The sequence below is a fragment of the Cydia fagiglandana genome, chromosome 16 (genome assembly GCF_963556715.1).
Source record: "Cydia fagiglandana chromosome 16, ilCydFagi1.1, whole genome shotgun sequence".
In the NCBI taxonomy this organism is placed as follows: Eukaryota; Metazoa; Arthropoda; class Insecta; order Lepidoptera; family Tortricidae; genus Cydia; species Cydia fagiglandana.
In genome coordinates this window covers 7,966,637-7,992,799 of record NC_085947.1, presented here as the reverse complement: position 1 = coordinate 7,992,799, position 26,163 = coordinate 7,966,637, and the positions used below count along the sequence as shown (strand labels likewise).

The 26,163-nt window shown below is 40.6% G+C and overlaps 3 protein-coding genes across 4 annotated transcripts; all 3 read left to right on the top strand.

Annotated features, from left to right (window-relative positions):
• Window positions 1-61: 61 nt before the first annotated feature.
• Window positions 62-13,508, top strand: LOC134671887 (protein PRRC1-like). 2 transcript variants are annotated; one of them, XM_063529741.1, is made up of 10 exons: window positions 62-130; window positions 538-697; window positions 1,084-1,271; window positions 1,807-1,925; window positions 3,136-3,282; window positions 8,794-8,896; window positions 9,225-9,395; window positions 10,383-10,572; window positions 11,243-11,385; window positions 12,159-13,508. In XM_063529741.1, the coding sequence occupies exons 2-9, from the start codon at window positions 557-559 to the stop codon at window positions 11,366-11,368; spliced, it is 1,185 nt and encodes a 394-aa protein (XP_063385811.1). In that variant the 5' UTR covers window positions 62-130; window positions 538-556; the 3' UTR covers window positions 11,369-11,385; window positions 12,159-13,508. The 2 variants fall into 2 exon arrangements, with proteins under 2 accessions (XP_063385811.1, XP_063385812.1); XM_063529742.1 differs by having other exon boundaries at window positions 62-134.
• A 3,258-nt stretch (window positions 13,509-16,766) lies between these two features.
• On the top strand, window positions 16,767-18,272 carry LOC134672216 (calphotin-like). The gene is made up of 4 exons (XM_063530117.1): window positions 16,767-17,011; window positions 17,329-17,526; window positions 17,713-18,060; window positions 18,151-18,272. The coding sequence occupies exons 1-4, from the start codon at window positions 16,829-16,831 to the stop codon at window positions 18,220-18,222; spliced, it is 801 nt and encodes a 266-aa protein (XP_063386187.1). The 5' UTR covers window positions 16,767-16,828; the 3' UTR covers window positions 18,223-18,272.
• A 1,842-nt stretch (window positions 18,273-20,114) lies between these two features.
• LOC134671886 (uncharacterized) lies at window positions 20,115-20,531 on the top strand. Its single transcript, XM_063529740.1, has one exon. The coding sequence runs from the start codon at window positions 20,136-20,138 to the stop codon at window positions 20,478-20,480; it is 345 nt and encodes a 114-aa protein (XP_063385810.1). The 5' UTR covers window positions 20,115-20,135; the 3' UTR covers window positions 20,481-20,531.
• The last annotated feature ends 5,632 nt before the right edge of the window (window positions 20,532-26,163 follow it).

The window sequence follows — 26,163 nt, the reverse complement described above, 5'->3', positions numbered from 1 at the left end:
TGATTTCTGAACTGTCAGCTGAGCTGTGCTGTCAGTGTCAATGTCAAACAATCAAAAATTCATGAAAAATTCCATCATAACATTTTATTTTTCAACATAAAAGAAACAAAACAAATATTCTTTGTTCCCTGTAGGTATACACCATCGTAGAATATCTCGAATTTAATTATTTGCTACAATTTCGACTGTGATATGAACTATTTCATGATATATAAATAGTCCATATATCAATTTGACACCACGCAACTTACGTGTCCTAGAAAATAAGCGTTTGATGTTTGTTTGATGTGAATCGCAGAAGTAAACACGGTATGCTTCACTAGCGCTCATAAAGTAATTGGAAATGATTCGAAAATTGACTGCCTTCAGAGAGTTCCGAATGTTAGAAAACCAATATCTAATAGCTATTCTAAGAAATAAATCGGAGTTGAAAACATGCTGGCAATGTCAAACACGTATATGTTTTCTAAAATTGTTTACTTATTTTCTTATCAAACTTAGTGTGATTGTTATAAACATGTTTACATTTCAAATCAGCTGGCTGTAGAAAACAAACATGAGCAACAATGAGAAGAAACGTATCCCCGACGCGCCGGTGCCGGCGGCGGCCCCGGGGAACTTGCTGTCGAGTGTAGCGCCCCCTTCGCAGCTCCCCAACTTTGTGACTACCAGTCCGGCTCCTGTGCCAGTTGCTGTGGTACGCTTATTATTCCTTTTAAATTGTGCTGTGCTTAAAACATAGTTTCATATGATTTTTAAACAATATTATTGAAACGGATGGTTAATTAAAATGTGTAGTGCTTAAAAATTTGTTTCACATGTTTTATAAAGAATATTATTTAAATGGATGGTTTAACAGCATTAGAAACCATGGAGTGGTCTTACTGTTCTCTTAGTTGCTTTGTCATCATACTGCCACAATAACTGTTATGTTACTGAATCACTTCTTAGGTTACTACTGTTTCAGTAACATGATCATGTTCAATGTGTCATGATCATCAAAACAAAAAGTCCCTTTGTCATATTTTGTAAGCAATGTTTAGTTTAACAATAACATGTAATTATGTATATAAAAAATTACAGGCACCACAACTACCCCCGCAGTTGGCAGCTACTTTAGCACCTGCTCCACCTGCATTGGTGCCAATTGCCCCTACACCAGTGCCTGTTGCTCCTACATCAGTGTCTATTGCCCCTACATCAGTGCCTATTGCTCCTGCACAAATCCCTGTTGTATCAACCATGCAGCCGGACTCACCAGAGAGATTTTGGTAATAATTTCTAAAAAGCACTAATGCTACTGATTGAGATGAGACATGCAAATGCTTAGTATGGAGAAGTCTATAAATATAAGACATAAGTTTCTAAGCGTTAATTAAATTTCAATGCAAACTATCTTCCCTGGTTTGTTGTTGGTTACAAAACTTGTTGTTGTTTGACCCCTTGCTGTGCACTATATCCTGCTCCTAGCTTATAATTTGTCTTATTGTGGTATACCAACATCTTAATAATCAACAATAATAATCAAATTACTATTACTATTACTAATAAGGGTTAGTTGCACCAAACCATCGGTCAAAGTTCCCTATATTTTATTGTATGAGAAGTTTTATTTGTTGTAGTTGGTGCAACTGGCCCCTAGTCTAATGTCGCACCAGGTATTTGATCAAAAAGTTATAGTTTTGTCTAGTACCCAAAATACAAGCCTTATTGAGCTTAATGTCACAGTAACACAGTTGGACTAGAATCTAGGTTGATTTGTTTAAGGTTGTCCAAAATTTTATTTATATTCTTATTTCCCCTCAGCCCTGCAATACCACCAAGTAAAGGGGAACCTATGTTGTCAATAAGGTCGCCAGAGGATTCCCAAACTACACAGTCACCTGATTCCCTGCCAGATTCAATGTCTGATGTTGATAAACTTGGTATGTTCTTGTTTTACCCGACTCAAACTAGGACTATTTTTAAACGATTGCATTATGAAAAGTTGTAGGCATTATTAGTTTAACATTTCTTTTCTCAATACTTAGTTATAAATGCTAGTTATGTTTTTTACAAAGCATCAAAATATTAGCCAGTATAATATTAGTGAGCAGTTTTGCATTACATGGCTTTAACAATATGCAACTATTATGTCGCCTCTTATATGAGTAATTGCTAGTATAATGTTTTAAAATATTCGTTTATACATTTTTAGGGTTCCATACCCAAAAGGTAAAACTGGACCCTATTATTAAGACTTCGCTGTCCGTCCGTCCGTCCGTCCGTCCGTCCGTCCGTCCGTCCTTCCGTCTGTCTGTCACCAGGCTGTATCTCACGAACCGTGATAGCAGTTGAAATTTTCACAGATGATGTATTTCTGTTGCCGCTATAACAACAAATACTAAAAACAGAATAAAATAAAGATTTAAATGGGGCTCCCATACAACAAACATGATTTTTGACCAAAGTTAAGCAACGTCGGGCGTGGTCAGTACTTGGATGGGTGACCGTTTTTTTTTTTGCATTTTTTCCGTTTTTTTTTTCATTATGGTACGGAACCCTTCGTGCGCGTGTCCGACTCGCACTTGCCCGGTTTTTAATGAAATATTTTTACTTGGCTTCAGAAAATAATTTTACAGGGACTACACTATGAAACTTGTAATAGGGTATTTGACTGTATTTAAAGTAAATTATTTCAAACTATGCATGAAATAAAGCACCAGAAGATTAATAGAGAAACGTAGACAGCCATTTTGACATTAACAGCCAGACAGACAGTTATTTTTAGATCCAATTTCTATTTTAACACCGGTTTAAAACTGTAAAGAGTAGGTAATTTTATCGTGACGTCATAAGCAAGTGTTTCATATAAATTCCATACACATAGACATAGACATAGACATCATTTATTGGTAATAAGGTATTACAAGTCACAATTTTTAATAGAATAGAAGTAAAATCGTTTTGTCAGTTCGAAAAAAGAAACTGATTTGACTAGTAGTCAAATACCCTATAATGTTGCATTTAACTGATAGACACTGATTGCAGTCACATGCAACTCTGAACTCTAACTATCAAATTTAATATAAATGTCAATCCACATTGATAGCAACTGCTATGGCACAAACCTGAAACATAGTGATTTATTGGCAGGCGACATAATGCCCGGCAGTGGCCTATTTACTTGGGTAAAGGGAGCTGTGTCGTCTGGCGGGATCCTACAGCGTGTTGCTGAGAAGGCGAAGAACTCCGTTGATTCTATGATCACCACGCTCGACCCACAGATGAAGGAGTACCTAAGTACGTAAACTCTTCTTCTTCTCCTTGTCCTTTTCCCATAATTTGGGGTTGGCTCTTCTAGTTATATTTCGCCAGGCTTCACGGTCCTGGGTCGTCTGATTTGGGCTTCTTTCATATGCCTCTTCAATGTTGCCAGCCATGTCAGTCAGGGTATTTCTTGTCGTGATTGTGTGGGGAACATATCTAGCACCATACGAGTACTAAGTACGTATACTCGTATCACATAAAATCTTATTAACCCAGAAGACGTGACGGTCCGGCTTCTGCAGCGAGTGGATTGTACACTTGTGTGCTCTGACAATATTTCAATTGTTTAATATGTGTAAACACTATTTAAACAGTGTCAAATGAAAATCTTTCAGTCTGCAAGTTAAAATTTAAAGTAGCAACATACATGGTCTTAAAATTAGTAGGCGTATATAATGTTGTACCCGGGACCCGGGTATGTCCTTAAACTACGTCCAGGACCCGGATATGTCCTGAAACTACGTCCAAGACCACCGGTGGACGGGCAGCAGCGTCCCTCAAATTCGGTGTACTCGACTGCGATCGCCAACCCGCCTGCCAAGCGTGGCGATTATGGCATTCACCCCCCATCATGCAGAGCACAATCAAACCACGGCCCCGAGGTTCCGGCGACCCCCGGTGCTCTGGCTATGGTAGCGGTCAGGGCATTAGCGGGGTCAGGGGTGCTAAGAATCTCCGGCAAAGATCCGGCTACCCACCCCGACGAAGACTGGCCCTGGTAACACACAACATACGCACTATGAGGACTGACGAAAAGATCTGCGAGCTGGAAGAGGAACTGAGCAGGTTACACTGGGATATTGTAGGGCTATGCGAAGTCCGCAGAGAGGGGGAGGACACGACAACCCTGAAGTCTGGTAACTTGCTCTACCACCGGGAGGGCGACCAACAGTCCCAAGGTGGTGTCGGGTTTCTCGTTCACAAGTCCCTCATAAACAACATAATAACCATCGACAGTGTGTCGAGCAGGGTCGTATACCTAATACTCAGAATATCCAAAAGATATTCGCTGAAGGTCATTCAGGTATACGCACCGACCTCGTCACACTCCGATGATGAAGTAGAGGCTATGTATGAGGACGTAAGTAGGGCCATACATACTTTACTGTTGTTATGGGGGACTTCAACGCAAAGTTGGGCAAGAGAAGCGGTGATGAGTTGAGAGTGGGGCAATTTGGGTATGGGCAACGGAACCCTAGGGGTCAGAGGCTGGCCGACTTTCTGGAGAGAGAGGAACTCTTCGTGATGAACTCTTTCTTCCAGAAGCCGCCTCACAGGAAATGGACCTGGATGAGTCCTGACGGTTCCACGAGAAACGAGATAGACTTCATCATGACCGACAAGAAACGGATATTCAGCGATGTCTCTGTGATCAACAGGGTAAAGACCGGTAGTGATCACCGAATCGTAAGAGGCTCACTGAATATCAATATTAAACTTGAAAGGTCCAGCCTGATGAAGTCTACGCTCCGACCTACTCGAGCCCATGTTCAAAACCCCGAAAGCTTTCAACCCGAGCTCTCTAACCGCTTTGCTTGCCTAGAGAACTTGGCTTCAGTGGACGAAATCAACGACGGGCTAGTGGAAACTGTCCACACAGTAGGGTCTAAGTTTTTTAGACCCCGCCGTAAAGATAGACCTCAGAAATTGACCGAGCAAACCTTAAACCTCATGGCTGAACGACGCTCGCTAAAGTTGCAGTCTCCCGATGACGCGAAGTCATATAGGCAACTCAATAGACGTATATCTAAGTCCTTGCGACATGATCTGCGTCTCTTTAATACTAACCGTATTAAAGAGACTATTGAGCGAAACCAATAAGGCTCCAAAGTGTTCGCAAAGGACAAGTCTATTGGGCAAAGCCAGCTGACGAAGCTGAAACGGGAAGATGGCAGCATAGCGTCGAGCAAAGCGGAGGTTTTAGGCGAGATCGAGAGGTTCTATGGACAGTTATACACTTCGATCGCAAAGCCCGTCGACAGCTTGGTAGGAGATCCAAGAGCCAAGCTGTCCCGACATTATACCGAAGATATCCCGGACATCAGTCTGTACCCAGACCACACATACAATCAGGTTTCCGCAGTAAATATGGAACGGCTACAGCTATGGCAAAGGTCACAGATGACATTATTGCTGCTTCTGATAAGGGAATGGGTTCTATTCTGGTGTTATTGGACTTCTCGCGAGCTTTCGACTGCCTCAACCCAACATTACTCATATCTAAGATGGCATATTATGGCTTATCTCCATCGTCCTGCAAATGGTTCCAATCATTTCTCACGGGCCGTAAGCAATATATTGAAATAGAGGGAGATCAAGGAGAGGTGTTGAGATCAAAAACGCGCGTAATTGACCGTGGCACTCCCCAGGGATCAATTTTAAGCCCATTACTTTTTATTTTGTATACAGCCGATTTAATAAAAAATCTCAAGTACTGCAGTGCACACCTATATGCGGACGATACCCAAATCTATCACTCCTTTTCTCCGAGCGACCTCGAGAACTCTTTGAGTAAAATTAATGAAGACTTGGAAACAGTAGCTGACTGGTCGCAAAAAAACAATCTCGTTTTAAATCCTACTAAATCGCAGTTTCTAGTAATGGGGAACAAATGGCAATGTTTAAAAATCAAGGAACAAAGTCCGAAGATTGCAATCGGAACCGAAACAATACCTCGTGTGGAGAAAGCACAGAATTTAGGCTTAGTAATGGATGGACAGCTTCGGTACATAGAGCACGTTAACTTAAAAATTAGAAATGCTTTCTATCGGCTTAAAGTACTATATGGGATTCGTAAGTATCTTTCAATAAAAGTCAGGGAAATCCTGGTTGAATCTCTAATACTCTCCCAATTCAATTACGCGGACATAGTATATGGGCCGAGACTCCTGGTACAGACGAAAAAGTCCATACAGCGGGTACAAAATGCGTGTGTTCGATTTTGCTACGACGTTCCCAAAAGAGCGCATATCACCCCTTTCTTAAACGAAAGAAAGCAGCTCAATATGGACAACAGGAGAAAATTGCACCTAGCCTGCGCGGTTCGGAAACTATTGGAATTTCAGAGACCTTGCTACCTGTTTGAAAAACTAAAATGGGTCAATGATACACGCAGCAAATCGCTAAGGAGATGCACGAAACTTGCGATGCCTACACACAAGACGACATTCTTTAAAGGGAGCTTTAAATTTGCTGCTGCAAAGATTTGGAATGACCTGCCGCCACCTATACGTGAACCGATGGGACTGTTAAAATATAGGCGGTTAGTCAAAATGTATTTACTTGACATGCAGAGCAAATTTTTCGCTCCCCCCTAAAGACACGAAATTTGGCACACAATTGGCACTTACATATATCCGCATGCTTAACTCATACCACACTGACACAGACACACACAGACACACGCACACAAGTTATATATATATATTTATATATTGGTTGATTTTATTCTACTTACTAGTATGCATAGAATGACACTTATTTTATGTTATCCGTATTCTACTCTTGTTGAATTTATTGTAATTGTTAAGCCTAGCAAAGCACGGTAATTTTGTTAAACTGCGACCGACCGATCTCAAGGGTCCAGTCTGAAAACCAGCGCTAGGCCCTCTGCTTAGAGTGCTTGGCATATGCTGAGATTGGAGCCCATTGCCCAATCATTCGTATATTATTATAATTACCTATCTTTCTAATTAATTTGTACCTATTTTAGTATTTAAGTTTTATATATTGTACTTAGTTGATAAGGTATTTTTTGTGGCAATAAATATTTTTCTGATTCTGATTCTGATTCTGTACGAGATTAGGATGGCCCTGAAGCAGCTTAAGAACAACAAGGCGCCGGGCAAAGACGGAATCACTTCAGAGCTTCTGAGAGCGGGTGGAACACCGGTACTTAAAGTCCTCCAGAAGCTCTTTAATTCCGTCTTGTCCGAGGGCAAAACGCCTGAAACATGGAATAGAGGCGAGGTGGTGCTGTTTTTCAAAAAAGGTGATAACAGCCTATTGAAGAAATACAGACCCATCACGCTTCTGAGCCATGTCTATAAGCTGTTCTCAAGGGTCATCACGAACCGTCTCGAACACAGACTTGATGACTTCCAGCCTCCCGAACAAGCCGGGTTTCGAAAAGGCTATAGTACCATAGACCACATCCATACGCTGCGGCAAGTTATACAGAAGACCGAAGAGTATAACTTACCATTATGCTTAGCGTTTGTGGACTATGAGAAAGCCTTCGATTCGGTGGAAACATGGGCGGTGCTTGAGTCTCTTCAGCGATGCCATATTGACTATCGGTACATCGAAGTGTTGAAGTATTTGTATAGTAACGCCACCATGTCGGTCCGAGTACAGGAGCAGAGCACGAAGGCGATTCCATTGCAAAGAGGCGTAAGGCAGGGAGACGTTATCTCTCCGAAACTGTTTACTGCCGTAATGGAAGACACCTTCAAGCTCCTGGAATGGCAAGGACTTGGCATCAACATCAACGGCGAATACATCACTCACCTTCGGTTTGCCGACGATATCGTAGTCATGGCAAAGTCGATGGAGGAACTCAGCATGATGCTCGATGACCTCAACCGAGTTTCACAACGGGTGGGCTTGAAAATGAACATGGACAAGACGAAACTTATGTCAAATGCCAATGTTGTGCCCATCCCAGTCTCTGTTGGGAACTCGGTACTCGAAGTTGTTGACTCGTACATCTACCTAGGACAAGTAGTCCAATTAGGTAGGTCCAACTTCGAGAAGGAGGTCAACCGCCGAATCCAACTCGGTTGGGCAGCGTTCGGGAAACTACGTAATGTCTTTTCGTCCGACATACCTCAGTGCCTCAAGACGAAAGTCTTTAATGTTACCAGCGATGACTTACGGCTCCGAAACGTGGTCTTTCACTATCGGCCTCATCTCAAAATTCAAAGTCGCTCAACGAGCTATGGAGAGGGCTATGCTCGGAGTTTCTCTGCGTGATCGAATCAGAAATGAGGAGATCCGTAGACGAACTAAAGTCACCGACATAGCTCACCGGATTAGCAAGCTGAAGTGGCAATGGGCAGGCCACATTGCGCGCAGAGAAGATGGCCGATGGGGTCGAAAAGTGCTCGAGTGGAGACCACGGACTAGCAAACGCAGCGTAGGACGTCCACCCACAAGATGGACGGACGACCTTGTTAAAGCCGCCGGAACACGCTGGATGCGGGTGGCTTCCAACCGGTACGAATGGAGGTCCAAGGGGGAGGCCTATGTTCAGCAGTGGACGTCTTATGGCTGAGATGATGATGATGATGATGATATAATGTTGTATGCCCAGAAAGTGTAGACGGTTTTACTCGCGGATTAACATGACTAGAACGCTTTGTCAGTCTTTTGAGACCATCCAAATATCACCTCAAAAGCATTGTTCAATTCTTAATATTTTATAATTATTTTTAATATAAAATATACATACTACTTTTAGTAATATTTTGTTATTACCTACAGATAGCGGGGGCGACGTGAACGTAGTGGTAGCTTCGGACAAGGATGTCAAAATATCACCAGTTCGAGAGGCATTCCAAATTGTTTTCGGCAAAGCAACTGTCACGTAAGTTCTTTAGCAAATATCTTAGGTATTATGCCTTTAAGGGTATAAGGGTGTCAGAAATTATGCAAAATTCAACCCTATCACTTTGCAATAAAGTTTTAAATCACAGTGGGAAATATATTCCCTCTGCCTTATTATAAAGCTACATTTTATTTAGTAAAATTGTATGCCTTGAAAAAATAAACTAACTACATAAGATTAAAAAAGTAATCAGGTAGGCTCCAAAATTGAACATCGGATCCTACTCGTATATCATAGTTGAGTGTTTCCAACTTTCCATTTCCGGCCAGGCAGATGATAGTAATATAGACTATAGAGTATTTTGCAGAGGTTACGAGGCCCAGAGCGACGTAACAGCAGCGCAACCAGTAGGCTACGCCGCTGCTTATGCGGCCGCCAAGCAACGCATCGCGCACATCCGATCAGCACATACTGAAGTGCATAACAATATACCCATCGTTGCCGTCGAGGGATTCTTGCATGAGGCTGTAACTGACAGGTAAATAAACACACATATTTTCAAACAGTGCTGTAAAGTGTTCAATAACTACAACATAGACACTCAATGTGTTAATAATATTCAATGCGATGGTCAAGGAACACATCGCGCACATCCGCTCAGCACACAGCGAAGTGTATAACTATACACCCATCGTTCCCGTCTTTTCAAATAGTGTCCAAAAGTGCTCAATAGCTATCCAAATTAGAATGACGCATTACAATTTGGTGCCGCGAACAGGATATTGGGCTATTCTTACTAATTGTTAGCGGGATAATATGGAGAGGGTGGTACTTGATCTTGATAATTATCTACTTAATTATTATTTCGTACCTCTTGCGTTTGAGACCTACCTCTTGCGTCGGGTGCTAGGCGTCGGAGGCTATAGCCTTTATTAAGGACGTGGGGCGCTGAATTAAAGAGAGGAGCTCTGATGCTCGCACACGGGTTCCTACCTGATGCAAAAATTGTTCACCTATGCGCACGGCATAGCGAGAACTTATTTGACTAGAATTATGTTACATTTTGTTTTGCTTATTTAGGTATTAGTTGTAGTCTTCATTTATGTGTTATTTTGATACTGTACCTAGTATATTTTTAAGCTAAAAAAAAAAGGAATAATTAAACTACTAAACAGAAAATAATTCAATTTGTTCTAATACTTCTAATAATTACACTACTGGAACAATACGTTTTTTACCTACGTGTAAAAATTGGTGCCATGACCAGGATATTTGAATTTTAGTAGGCTAGTTATTAATAATTCAGCAAAACGGCAACTTAAACAAGATTAACCCTTTAGTCCGTAGTGGCAACATACTTGCCATCATACTTAAAACAAAAACGCATCTCTACTATAAGAATTACGGTTCGAAATCGAATGACTAGAAAGGAATGTCAAATGGTTAAAGGGTTAACCTAACATAAAGTAGATTCTTACGAAATTGTCGCATAAACGCTGAATAAACGCTGCTCATTTGTCAATAGATGGTACGCGATAGACCTGCTAGTCCTCTCCCAGCCTTCCCTTGGCATCGAGCTGCAACTACAATCCCAAGGATGCCCGGTACCCGCGGCCGCAGTCGCGGCGGCGCGCGCCAATACGCCCGAAGACTACGCGCACATACAGACAGGGTTTAGCGTCACGGTGCCCTCTGTCATGGCGGACAGTCTGCAGGTACCTTACAGACAACTAGTGCTCTAGTTACAGGGCGGACACGCCATACATCAAAAATCATTTGCGTTTATATGTGTGCGCGGCACGTCTGTACACGAGTCGTTTGTATGAGTGGGTAAGTCGCTTTACTGAGAGGACGCCAGAAGTCCGCCAGATTCATGTCGCGGCCAGTCGCGGGGCGAGGTAATGCGAGTCGGGGCGGGGCGGTGCGTGGCCGTTCTGTATGAGAATACTATTACTTATTCTGTGCTCTAGTCACAAGGCTGCCTTGTACCCGCCCGAAGACTATGCCCATAAACAAACCGGCTTCAGTATCACCGTGCCGACGTCATGTTGATATATTGATGACATTCACGATGTCAAATAGCTGAAATGACTAAAGAAGTTTGTAGTTTATAGTAGGCAATATATTCGGTATTAAATATTTTAAGTGGCATGTGTTTACCTAATCTGTAAAGATAAATGTATTTACTGCCACACTTTATTGACCAATAAGATTACGCTAATCTAGTTTATTAATTCGTTGTTGATTATAATCAAGCCTATTTTCTTGAGGAAGCATAAAATTTTAAAATTTTTGTGAAAAATAAAAAAATATTTATTGAGCAAAAATGACTAAAATTAGTAAGTAATCACAAAAATAAAAAGTAACCTCAGCTAATGTCCGCAGGTTCCCCACACGCAATGGCATGAAGCTAGCACTGGCGTAAGCCGGCGTGAGCTTCTACTGCTAGCGGCGCGGTCGCTAGCTAGCTCTTACAAGAAACTACTGGCTGTATCCGCCGCTGAAATATGAACGGTATGGTTTGCAGTGTAAGGTTCATTTCTGTATGTACTCCTCACGCAGTATGAAGCTAGCACTGGTGTAAGCCGGCGTGAGCTTCTACTGCTAGCGGCGCGGTCGCTAGCTGGCTCTTACAAGAAACTACTGGCTGTATCCGCCGCTGAAATATGAACAGTATGGTTTGTAGTGTAAGGTTCATTTCTGTATGTACTCCTCACGCAGTATGAAGCTAGCACTGGTGTAAGCCGGCGTGAGCTTCTACTGCTAGCGGCGCGGTCGCTAGCTGGCTCTTACAAGAAACTACTGGCTGTATCCACCGCTGAAATATGAACGGTGTGGTTTGCAGTGTAAGGTTCATTTCTGTATGTACTCCTCACGCAGTATGAAGCTAGCACTGGTGTAAGCCGGCGTGAACTTCTACTGCTAGCGGCGCGGTCGCTAGCTGGCTCTTACAAGAAAATACTGGCTGTATCCGCCGCTGAAATATGAACGGTATGGTTTTTTTTTTTTTTGATTTATTTAGAACACAAACAGTCACATAATACAAATGGATTTTTAGTACAATGTAGTGTAAGGTTCATTTCTGTATGCACTCCTCACGCAGTATGAAGCTAGCACTGGTGTAAGCCGGCGTGAGCTTCTACTGCTAGCGGCGCGGCCGCTAGCTGGCTCTTACAAGAAAATACTGGCTGTATCCGCCGCTGAAATATGAACGATATGGTTTGTAGTGTAAGGTTCAATTTTGCACGTGCTTCTCGTACTTTTGCGTTTGTAATGATGAATATTATTTTTGTTGTTTCAGAATTGCTCTTGGGATTTTGACTGATGTACCTACCTAGGATACGAGACCATAATTGTATATTACGCTAATAAGATCCACCGGGAATATTCCTTAGATTAAGTCAATTTCGTGTGTATACAAGAATATAAATGTCATAATAATCTCCTCTTGGGTCTGAAAATCAAATTGGTTACTTTATTTTGAATTACATGACAGTGAAATATAGGTACTTTAAAAAACAATACATTTGTAAGGCACAACTGTAAATTATATCTATAGGTACCAACACAAAAAATAACGCTACTTCCGAATAGCAAGAAATATGTTGTTTAAGTATTATTGTGAAACCACCCAACGATAGTCAAAAATCTCCCAACTGTGGTCCAAAAAATCATAATATTATTTCAGTGCCGCATTTTTTGACGAAATATTTTCACAAATGAGAAAAAAACTTAGGCAACACCAATAAGAAGATTGGTGTATTGAACTTGTTGACCGCAGCTGTCCCATCGCCCACTCTGTTAACCGTACATCGGTGGACCTTATGCCTTTTGTAATAAGGTCCACCGATGTACAGTTAGGAGTTTTGCTAAACAGCAGACAAACGTATTACTACTGCAAGGCTAATATGGTCGCCTTTTTATCATCTGTCACGATGCCTGTCACGTTCTAAGAAGTATGAAGGCGCGAAAGTGACGCATGACATGACAAGTGATAAAAATGCGACCATGATATCCGTGCTGGACTAAAGTTGGGTGCCTTGCCGGTATTTATAATTATGGCATCTAGTAAACAGCTTCTTAGCCTGGCCACAGAATAAATAATAGTACTAGGTTCAGAAGACTCACTCTCTAACAAAGCGCGTCTGTTACGATCAGGACAGATATGTCCGCTAGGTGGCGACAGCGCCACGCGCGGCTTATGGCTAGCCACCAAAACTGGTGTGGGACGGATGTACTTTTGAGCTATCTGTAGCAAAGCGACGAAATAGCGGAGTGAGCCACGCCTGGCCTGGCTTCTTGCCATGGCTTGCAAAAGGAGTTTAGGATACGCTCGACAGGAATCGACGTAAGCACTAGTTTTTACAAATGCTACTGTCATCTGACCTTCCAAAGTAGAAGAATGTTTAACCATTTTGAGATCGACTAGGGCTCATTTTACATAAATCCTTCTGGTTTTAACATACGATAGTCTATTAAATTATCAATAATATAATTAATATGAAATGGCTTAAAGCACAACTGTTACGTGTAAATGTTGTTCACTATATATGAGTTTTGAAAACTTACAGATAATATACATTAAATTATATTGATAAGTTACATATAATTTTAAGATAAAAAATTACGAATAAATTCTATATAAAATATATTCTAATTCTATGAGGAAATAAATTGTTTTATTTTGTATCAACCGCCACCACACACACCAAAAACACCAAAACTATAAAATAAAAGTTTAAGATACAGTAACCCCCACCAAGGTGGCGGTGAGAGACTTTGATGCCTACAGAAGCAGTCTCGAATACAATAGGTACCTACAACCCTTTCACAAAGATAATTTGTATTAACCTTTTAACCGCCGTAGATTGATATTATTAGACATACAAAATCGGGGTCATTTCGACGCGGTCTGATAAATACATTGACGTTAGGCGTCACAAACCCGGTTTCACCGAAATCGAAAAAACCGGCTAAACCGGGTTTACAGCCAATTGCAAAAACCGGGGTTTCACTTTGACAAAACCGGGTTTTTCGAGTTTTTCGATTTTACAGTTTTACACTATTTTGAAGAGCAAATTTATAAAAAATACATTATACGCACTAATTGTATAACTAAACAGCTTTTTAGTCTCCAACGTTATAACTATTTGCGCAGTTTTGCAGATAGGCTGCTTAGGTGCTCTTTGAAATTGAGGCTACAATCCAGAATGCTTCGGAGATATTTAGGAAGGAAGTTGTGTCGGCGAAGATTGCTTCTGAATTTTACCCTCAGCTCTTTGTTGGCCAGTTTGTTACACAGGTGAAAGCAGGACACCTCGGTCTGGAAGTACTGGGGCTCAAACGCCACCGAGAGAAATAGGTAGTCATCTAATAAATCCAGGTCCATTTCCAGGGTATTTTGTCCCATTTCCAAGCTGTCTTCTTGTGTCATATTCTTGTGACAAGGGCCAGGTCATCAGTATAAACAAACTTCCGCGAGATGGTGTTAGGCTCTTGCCTCTACGATCGGTATTTTCAGACCTATGACAACTAATACTAGGCGGTATTGAGAGTGTTGAAAATCCTCTAGCATGTACCGCTCGGCAGCCACTGAGGTACTATCTATTGCTCTCGTGAAGACTAGGTGTGGGTCATGGTCACTGCTCCATCGAACTGATTTGAACGTTCCTTTGCCTTTGTTACAAACGTCTAAAACGGTGTTGTTCCTATCTGCCCAGTGCATGATCGCCTCCCCGTTGGCGTCAGATTTCCTATATCCCCAGATGGTATTGTGTGGAAGATTTAATATTAAAGCATTGATCCTAAAAATACCTACTTCCTTATTTTACAAATTATACGTAAAATCGAAATCACCGAAAAAACCGGAAACCCGGTTTTGCTGTTTCACAAAAACCGAAAAACCGGTTTTCTAAAATACGCACGATTTTGTGACCCCTAATTGACGTATATCTCAGGACTGGCCTTAGGACAATAATAATGGGGCCGTACAGCGGTGTGACACCGCTACAACGCGATTGGTTGATGAGTTCGCATCACGCGCGCGATTGGTCGCAACTAGTTTCGTTAGACTGCACGATTAGCTCGAATTCGTGAGTGACACCGCTGTCCTACCATTTTTAGTGCCCATAAGGCCCATCCTGCACCTCTAGCACAACTGGCCGCGACAGGCCCGAGAAGAGACAGATCGGCGCGACTTGGCGGCTTGTCGCGTGTTGGCAGCACAACTCACGCGCGAAAGCCGCGACTAACTCGCGATCAGATATACGTCAATGGATAAATAAGACAAAACTTCGTGTTACTCTGTATCTCCAGCGACACGAGCACGCTCAATAAAAAATTCTATGGCGGTTAAAAGGTGAATGATAAAGTTATCTATCATAAATTTTACACTTAAATCTGTGGTCGTAATGTTGGCTGATTAATATGCTAATCCCGTCATAAACTACTGCCAGATATTCAATAATTATCAATTTAAAATGGTATAAATTTTGAGAACGGGGAAGCGAAAATTAAATCGTTCAGCGATTCGGTAAGTGCCAATCGTCTTCGGACAATAATTAAATTGACAAATTTTATATAATTTCATTAAATTAAAACATATTTGTGACAGTACTTACAAAGGGAGCCTAGAATTAGTTTGAATTACTTACATGAAAATTGATTACTATCACCTATTTCGCCGTGTGCCTGCTACACTGCCACATCTCAAAAAACCGTTTTTTTCGAGAAATCGCGTCTCAAAGTTGTGAGAGTATAGTTCAGGGTGTTTAATAGGATCTTACTCCTTTTGTTTTAGGTCTATGAATTTAAAATTTAGCTTTTTTTACTCGGAATGATATAACCCTCCTTATGACCACGCCACTTTTTAAAAGAAATGTATATTTTTTAAGACACAAGGCCCTAAAGACAGGTATTTAGAGTTGTGGCCGTATTGCAGAAACGTTTTTTAAAGATTTTGGGTTGCGGCCAAATTTAAACACAAAATTATTGGATAAAGGTTACCATGCAAATAAAAATAAAAACACCAAAATAGTTAAAATCCCTTTATTTTATCAATTTTGATAGGAACAAGATCACTGTACGCGATAATATGTGTAACTCAACTAATTATTATATTCTAGGACGCAACTCAAAAGCTTCATTTAAAACGTGTGCTATATAGTCACAACTCAAAAGGGCCGTCTGAGGGCCTACCGCGAACCACGTTCGACGTGTTGCCTCTTTGTCGCACTTGTAAATTCGTAGGTAAGTGTGACAGGAAGGCAACACGTCGAACGTGGTTCGCGGTAGTCCCTCAGTTCATGTGCGAACGCCGCGGGAGCAGGCGGCAGACTGGTAAGTGGCTGTATTGCAGGGAATCGTCTGACAATTTATGGTCAAATGCATAAGGCCACTTGTGAGAAAAAGGCTCTTAAAGACCTTTTTTGCTATGGCTCTCGAAATAAGGTCGTAAATTGAACAATTTTGAATACGAATCTGCAATAATCCAGAAAATTAAAATTTTTGAATTGTGGCCGTATAGCAGGCACACGGCGATTTAAGCTATGCTAGTCGTACATTTAGCGTAAAAATTCTAAGATATTTCAAACTGAGGAAGCAAAGAGGGTGCGCATTGCGCTGGTCGCAAGGCTATCTTAAGATTACTCGGAATTTGTGAGGAAACTGTATTCGGAAACTAGAAACTTCATCATCATCATCATCATCATCATCTCAGCCATAAGACGTCCACTGCTGAACATAGGCCTCCCCTTTGGACCTCCATAAATCGCCACGCTTGGCAGGCGGGTTGGCGATCGCAGTCGAGTACACCGAATTTGAGGGACGCTGCTGCCCGTCCACTGGACATACCCGGGTCCAACTGAAGAAACTTCATAATAAACTTGATTGACAAGTTTTATGAAGCCTCATTAATTTATCTGGTGTGACCACTGACCAGTACGTTTAATTCCAGCAAATATAAATTTCACAATGAAATTCTTCGCCGTTTTCGCTGCCGTACTGGCCCTCGCGGCCGCCGCGCCCACCACGCAATGGACCCTCAACGAGCTGTCTGAGGCCATCCAGAACCCGGCCACCCCCGCCGAGTATCTGCCCTACCTCGAGCAGGCCCTTAACAGCATGATGGAAATGCTCTTCGCTGGCCAGCCTGTTGTAAGTTAATACATATTTTTTTGCCATATAACAGAGATAATTCATAATTGTAGGTTACCATGGTACCAGGGTATCATGTTGATTGAGCCCCGATGTGCATGGCTTCTGTTCCTATGAGATATTTTGGCATCTAAAGAGAGCTAACGAACTTGACTACTTCACAGACCAACAATACCTAAACCCGCTTTTCGCGTAGGTGCTTAATAGGAGAGAAAAAAGGGTTAGTTAAGAAAAATATCTAAATAAAGCGCTTGTAAACCCTACATACCTTGCATTTTGTTCTTGAACTTCATATAAAATATAAAACTAATCCGCAGGACTCCACTGTCGTGCTCACTCCAGTCGGTCTCCTGCCCGTCGAGATCGCCTCCCCCGCTATCGTGATGCCCGTGGAGGTCGTCGACACCCCCATCGCCCCCGTCGCCCCCGGCGTCGTCGCTGAGCCCATCGTCCCCGCCGCCATCAACGACGCTTCTGGCAACCCCCTTGTCCAGATCATCGTCAACATCAACCAGGTATGTTCAACTCCAATCTCTCTCAGCGGTTTTACGTTCATAAACGAACCCAGGGTTTGCTCAGAATATGGCATTAAATTATAGAACTGTGTAAAACTTCTTATTATTTTTTAAATTCAATACAGTTGAGAAATCGAAAACCGACGAATACTTAACACGAAAATTTCAATTATTATAATATTTCAGGAGTCCTCCGCCGCCGTTGAGGTGCCCTCTCCCGTGGTCGTCCCTGAGGCTCCCGTTGAGATCCAGCCCACCCCCGTGATCGTCGTCGACGAGGCGCCGATCCAGCCCACACCCGTGGTAGTCGTCGATGAGGTGGCCGTCGCTCCTACCCCCGTTGAGGTGGTGGACGCTCCTATCGCCGTTGAGGTCGTGCCCGCCCCCACTCCCATCGAGATCGTGCCCGCCCCCACTCCCATCGAGATCGTGCCCGCTCCCACTCCCATCGAGATCGTGCCCGCCCCCACTCCCATCGAGATCGTGCCCGCCCCTGAGAACCCCGTTGACGTGATCGCCATCGAGACCCCCGAAGTCAACCCCGTTGACGTGATCGCCATCGAGACCCCCGAGGTCAACCCTGCTGACCTGCTGGCGCCCGTGCCCGTAGTCCAGACCCCCGAGGTCAACCCCGCTGATCTACTGGCGCCCGCGCCCGTCGTCGCCGCCGGCGATGCTGAGGGTGACCGCGTCTAAACTTAAGAATTTTATGTGAAAATATATTGATTTACTTTTATACAGAACAATTGACTTATCCATCCATACTATCCGTACCTACTAATATATAAATAATATATAAACGCGAAAGTGTGTCTGTCTGTGTACGTGTTACCTCTTCACGCTTAAACTTTTGAACGGATTTAGTTTAAATTTGGCATGAAGATTGTTTCAGTCCCCGGGAAGGATATAGGATAGTTTTTATGTCGGAACTCATCCCTAAAGAGGGTGAAAAGTGGGGTGAAAATGAGAAAATTAATGAATTGCCTGTTGATTGATGTAAGCAATTAAGCATATTGTCAGTTTGAATGATTGCCTTTAGACTTTCCCCAGGCGCAATACTTACTCTAGCTGCTATTACTAATTTCACGCAGACGAAGTACTTCTATAATGATGACACTGCCACTCATATGCTTTTGCCAACTGTAATTGCCAGCTGCCACCGTTATTTTATTAAATAATAGAGGTCACTGAAAAATATCAATCAAGCTGATGCAAGTAGGTGCGATAATTATAAATCAAGCATAAAAATATCCGTGTACTATTTTAAATGGGGTTTAAAAGTAGGTACCCATATGTTGAGTAAGACCTGCCTGTTTAACAGGTACCTACATGTTATGTCAGAATATAGTACTTACGAGTAGATTATATATTTTAAGAGGCATATATTTTATAAAACATGACTATAATATAAACTTGTAGTATTTCTTGGGGTGACTTTTACAGAACATTTGAGATAGAAGGATCGTTATTGTGAGGAAAAAAAATACAAGAAAAAATATAATAATTACTTTTATAGTGGTTTTACTTAGATACTTAATCTTAATAGAAATGGGGGAACATAATTATGTAAAAAACAAAGATTCAACCAAGTACCTGACCTATTTAGAACATTTACCATGTTATTTTATACGGAATAAATTAAGGATAATCTAACCACTAAATAATTGATAGTGTATCTTAGGTGTGTCATAATATTATCTACTTTTGACAAGATAAGAAGCTTGAATCGACATGGTTCGCATGAAAACATGAGTGCATTTTTAGGGCTCGTTATCAGCGTTGTATGTAAGCGAAATAATGCGAAATGCGATTTTTATCGCGCTAGATAACTCGCGGTTTGGTTTCGACCGATGACACGCCAGACCCTGATTGTGATTTGTATAAAAGTGGTGGTACATTGAGGTGACGGTAGTGCGCAACTGTGCCGGTGATACCCAGTGTTCTTTCGATCCGTGTTCGTCATTATCATTACAGGTGAGTACTCACATTAATGCTCCAATCAAAAGTGTATCTACCTATGTAATAAATAAATAATAAATGTTATGTACCATGCTGATGATAAAATGGAGCGATAACTAATAATTTATTGCCGTGAATTATTATCAATTTTTTACGAATCCGAAAACAATGATACCTGAAACATTTAGGTAAACTAATACCCATACCATTTTATTAATTAGCAAATTACCTGATTGTTTAAAAGAAACACTAATCGAAGGAAATATTGTAGTTATCAACTTATCATAGAGTTCGTAATATAAACGTGCACGCTAAAATCTCTGATGCAATTGTCAAAAATTTCATAGCTCAGTGAACGGAATAACTAATTTACTGGCCACCCTAAACCTTATACTGAGTAATGAATTCTGTTTATAGGCGAATATAATCAATTTTTAGTATAAGGTGGGCAGTTACTAAACAGTGACCAATAATTGACGAATTACCCTATTGGCTATGGCTAGGTATATCAATATAAATTTATTACGCAAATAATGCGTCACCGTAAAGCAATGATCAGACTCTGCTTTAAATAGTAAAAATACTTGACTAAGTAAAATGTTCTACTATAACTATTACTAATGGAACCTCATCTTCACAGACAAATCATCATGGCCACTATAACTATGTCCGAGCTTTCTACTGGTATCGAGGACACCAGTACTAATGCGCCCTGCAAGAAGGTGCTAGAAGGAGTCCTAAACGATTACATGGACCTCGCGTACGGAAAGGAAACACCCTACACCACCGGAAAAACTGTTCTTCCCACTGGCTCTACCATTGAAGATGTAGATGAGGCAATTGCTGATTGCACCACGAAGAAACCTTACAAAGATGTGTTAGTCAGAATCTCTGAAAAAGCTAAAAGTGGTGATCTTACTCCTCAAGAAAATGATGGCAGTTGGGATGCAAAGTTAACACCAGTTCTGGTGCTTGTAAGGGCTAATAACGTTTAATATTTTGGCCAAGACTAACTATGTAAGATTATTTTTTGTAGTAGAGTCCACTAAGAGCATGGATTTACATCCAAATTATTCTCCTCCTCATACCTTAATACTTATAACCATTTAACCATTTTGTTTATATTATTTATGTCATAATGTTTTTATATCATTTTAAATGGTCTCGATTTTGTTTAAACTAACAAATAAATATTTAAGCCATATGTAGAATCGTTTTATTAACCAGTTCTAAATAGTGTGGGTATACGTATGTAATCAATTATATGGGATTGGGTGAGACTAACTAACCCATGCTTTTGTTTTTAGTAGTACTCAGATTTGGCCTAAGGCCTATTCGACTCAGCAAATGAAAGAGCGTAACATGGCCACCATATTCACTTTAATGTAAATTTATAAATGAATAAGTTTATGGCAATAATTTCATTTTTGGTACAAGCTTTTATCGCTGACTGTACTTTTCTTACGACAGACAACTAATACTCATCGAGACAATTCTAAAAACCCCTAACACAATTAGGTTACATTATTTCATCACAGAGTTCCTATGGCCACCTCCTGTTTCCATCATCAGATCAGCTCGATGGTACCATAATATTGCATTGTCATCCGATTTATACGTGCATGCAAAATTTCAGCTCAATCGGAAACCGGGAAGTGGATCAAATTTAACTTGCAAGATTTGATTACACACAGACAGACAGACAGACAGACAACGGTCAGGTGAAACTAAATAAAAGCTTGTAAAAATAACATTTTGGTCACGACACAGCTGTTAATTTGATAAGTCGAACAGACCCCAATTTTTTACCATAGTCGAGGTATTGTTGCCATATCACTAATTGCCCTTGGGAGCGGTCGAATATTCCTCGAGGATTCGCATTTAGGTCTATTTTATTTTGTTTACGTGAACATCTGTTACGATCAATCGTAAATAGAACGCTTGTATACATTCTACAGGCAATGCCATTCGTGTTGCTGAATCGCAACACTATTTAATCTATTCTAATCAATGTATAATCGATATACATGTCGGCGGCCGATCGTAAGATCAGGCATATCGTGAAATTCCTAGGCATATCGTGAAACGTCAAAATCTTTGACTCGTTCACTGAGTCGACGGAGCCCCGCGTAGCTATTTCTGGGCAGTTTGCCCTTTGGGCATTCTGAAGCAACCTAACGAACCTATCTTACCTATATATTGGGTTAATGTGACTATCCTCAAAACAATACACAGGAACATTACGATTCTGCCTGATCTTACGATCGGCCGCCGACATACATATAGATCCTTTTGAGAAGGACCGAGTCTAGCTTGTCAACGACTGCAAAGTTTTTCAGTTATGCCAATGGAATAACTGAAAAACAAGATAACCAGATGCCAAATTATAAACAGAAGTTAAAATATTTTTGTGCCTGATGACCAGACCTACAATGACTCTTGGGCACATGTACATCTGATTCATCACGTGCAAAGTCATAATAAGGGTTCGAAGTACTTCCTACAGTTATCAAATTATAAATTTATTATAATCACAGTAAAGTAATATATCGACTAATGCAGCGGTCGGAAACCTTTTTGCCGCCAGGGGCCACATAGCAGTTAACGAAGTGGACGCGGGCCGCACTTTGCTAATATTTATGACTTTATCAGACATTGTCATTTGTCTATTATTACATACAAACTAGCCGGGGAGGCTCGCGGGCCGTAAGTGAGAGGTACGCGGGCCGCATGCGGGCAGCGAGTTGCCGACCGCTGGACTAATGGATAGAGCTCTTTTTTTCATATAGACCGTCAAGACACTAATTATTATTAATTAAATTTAACGTACATTTACTTTATTAACGACTCTCAGCCTCTCAGTACCTGTTACACGATCTCACGCGAACCTTATTGGTTCTCTGTGCAAGAGAGATACTTAATGACTCCAACCCCCAGTGCATTTTGCGCGCACCAATTAGCGTGAGCTATCATCAACTTATCATCAAGGTCGTGTCGTAACAAGACCCAAATCATAACAATTTATTATAACAGAATTGGCCTCGTTACTGTAAAGGCCGTAACACACTATCGCACCGCACCGCGACCTTGGTCCGTCGCACTCATAAGTGAGAGCGAGAAACAGATATCTCTTTCTCGCTCTCACTTATAAGTGCGACGCACCAAGGTCGCGGTGCAGTGCGATAGTGTGTTACCACTATAAGACAGATTTTTTGTTGACTGGTCTACATCGGAACGCTATAACAGAATGTTGAGTAAACCTGTTAAAAGAAACACTTTGCAGTGATCTCATTTGTTTCCGTTTTACTGACATCGTGATAAACTGCCGGCAATGTAACAACATTACAAATCGCTATTTTATGGGACACGGTATCTGTTGCGGATTTATTAAACCAGACCAGAATTTTTATTTTCATATCAGACGACCCGGTCTGGCCTATTAGTGAGTAGTGACCCTGCCTGTCGATGTCCCTGCATGCCGATGGTCCTGGGTTCGAATACCCGTAGAGGCATTTATTTGTGTGATGAACGCAAATATTTGTTCCTGAGTCCTGGGTGTTTTCTATGTAGGTATATAATGAGCTCATTTTGCAACAATTACGGTTAAAGATTAAATTGTACATTTAGCATTAGCATAGACGGACATTAGGCGCAATCTGTATAAAGACCACGCAAAATTTTAATTATTTTTAGGGTTCCGTACCTTAAAAGGAAAAAACGGAACCCTTATAGGAAATGGAAATGACTTGCACTTGGCCGGTTTTTTTTATTTTCATACTATTTTGGTCAAGTATGGAGTTTATCTTAGGGTGATGCATTTTTACTGCCAAAGTCTGGTCAAAGATGAATTATTTTTATATAACACTAAACTTGTGGAAAGGTACGCCCTACGGTCACGTAAGGATATAAAAGACGGGAAGTTAGATATTGTTGATAAATTTACACTACTCGGAATAGTCATAGATAGTCACATAACATGGAAATCGCACATTAAACACATTCGAAGTAAACTCTCAACATTTGCTTATGCACTTAGCGAAATAAAGAAAACCACAGACTTTGAAACAGCACTTACAACATATTATGCATATGGTTATTCCTGGCTTTCTTATGGAATAATCCTATGGGGCAACAGTACAAATGCTCCCTCCCTATTCATCTTACAAATAAAACTTATCCGCATACTAGTAAACATAAAGCAAACTGATAGTTGTAAACCTCATTTTAAAGAACACAAAATACTTACCCTACCTAGCCTCTATATCTTAGAAATATGCAAATTTGTCCGTAAACATTCAGAATTATATACCAAACGTGAAGATGTACAGCTAACTTATACACTAAGAAACAAATCAAAGTTAATGCCACCACCCTCCCGATTAAAACTCCATTCGTCTGGCCCTCTATCAATGTCCATAAAGATATATAATAAATTACCACAAAATATAAAGGAAGAAAAGAAAGAACATTTATTTGTAAGAAAATTAAAAGAAACCCTTATAAACAAAAGCTACTACACTGTCGACGAATATTTAAATGATATGATAAGGTCTCAAGCGCCGCAAATATTCGTCCTTACTTAAGGACTACGAGTTTGCGGCGCTCGCGGTAGACACTGGGCCCTTGGTCAGCCGACATGCAGGCCTTTGTGAGGGCCCTGTCGGGACGGCTGATTGACGCCACAGGGGATCCCAGAGCTGTAGGCCTAGCCAAGGTTACAATCGCTATCGCTTCGACAACGAAAAGCTTTATGTCTCTCTATCACTCTTCCATATTAGTGCGACAGTGACAGTTGCGTTTCGATCGCTACGGAGCGTGAGCGATTGGCATCTTGGCTACGCGGCTGGCGCGTATTTCTCGCAACGAATCGCCTTGGCGGTTCAGCGAGGAAACGCCGCCAGCGTAATGGGTACCATGCCACAGGCTGCTAGAGGGGGTATTCTTTTTATAATTAGGTTTTTATTTTATAGGTAAGTTTCTTTTATTTTAGTATTAATTTTAATTTCTTTGTAGTTTTAGTTTATTTTAATAAGTTATTTTATATTCAATATGTTACACATAGATAGTTTTAAGATGTACCTATTCTAATAAGATTACAATTTTACATTTTTATTTGTATTAGGTATAAGTTAGGTTAAGTAATAATGCTATGCCCTTGCAGGGCTCATGTTTGAAACAACTCATTTGTTATTTAATACCCATATTGTACAACATGAACGCAAATAAAGAACTTGAAACTATCAGTCGCTAGCATACGTCACTTTATGATGTGATTGTATGATAAAATTGATTAAGTCAATAAACTCATAAAATATTTAACATTATCGTATTACGTTGTTTATATTACCTTATACGTAAGGAACACATAACATAACATGTTATGTTAGTTAAAAGTTTTGCAATTTAGCGATTTTATTACGGAATAGCAAACAAGCGCACAGCTTATCTGCTGGAGAAGTCTTTGAGCACTTCTCGTCTTGATTTCTCCATTTTCTATTTTTCTTCAGATCTTGATTTTTCGCAGTTACTTCTTCAACTTTTCTTAACTAAGCAAGATATCAGTCAAAGTTTTATGATTAGTGTGACAATTTCGAAAAACATCGTCTCCACTACGGGTTGTGCACACATTAACCATTTAATTTCCACCATCAATAAAACAAATATTTGGATCGATTTCAAGTTTACGAGTAGGTATACTTAGTTTTGCTAGCTCCTATTCAATCATTGCAAATCCGATAAGCATAATATGCCCTCGGACGCTGCAGTCTTGGCCAATATTTGTCTTACTGAAGCTAGTAGATATCGGTCGAACGATATATCTTCCATATGCTTAGGTTATTTCCACCCTATTTAGTTGGAATAGAGACTAATATTGTTCGAATAATGTATTTAGATGACTTGGTTGATTCGTTGAATGAAATATGGACGGTGATGATGCTTAATATTTTGCTATAGATTAGCTATTTTGTCTGACTGGAAAAATTAACGGCTAGGTCACTAATATATCTAATCATACTTATTTGTTTTACAAGGGGGCAAAGTTGTTGTTTAACCGCTCGTGCTAATATTGATACCCGAGCAAGCGAAAGATTCCAAAATTGAACCAAAAAATTAACATGGCCAGAGGCTGAATGATATTACGCCTACTACAAGTAAATAATTATCATTGAAGAAGTTTGTGCAGCGTAATAATAATTGGAAATTAAACGAACTTACCTGTAATAAAATGGAATCTTGAGCGTTGCGAGGGTTTCAAAGCACGAGGGTTAAACAAAATTTGCCCCCGAGTGAAACACAAAATTTTTCACCACACCAACCCGAAGCAAATATTAAATGTAAAATCAAACCAAATCAAATCCAAATGAATGTTATTAAATATTTATCATCCAAAATCATCATTTAAAAGTCAATTCTACCAGCAAACATAAGAAAACAACTCAAAATTTGCATTTGATTACTTTGCCTCACATGTGGATAAAATGCAACTTTGCTATTCGTTTTTGAAGTGTAAAGTAATTCTTTCCGAGCTGGTGTGGTGAAAAATAATTAAGAAGAAACTTAATTGAGATTTACAAAAAAAAGAAGAAACTTTAACGAGAATTGTGGTTACATTTGTTTTCAAGGACATGTAATTAGAAAACGTTCTATGGTTCTATGTATATTTACTTTAAAGTTGTA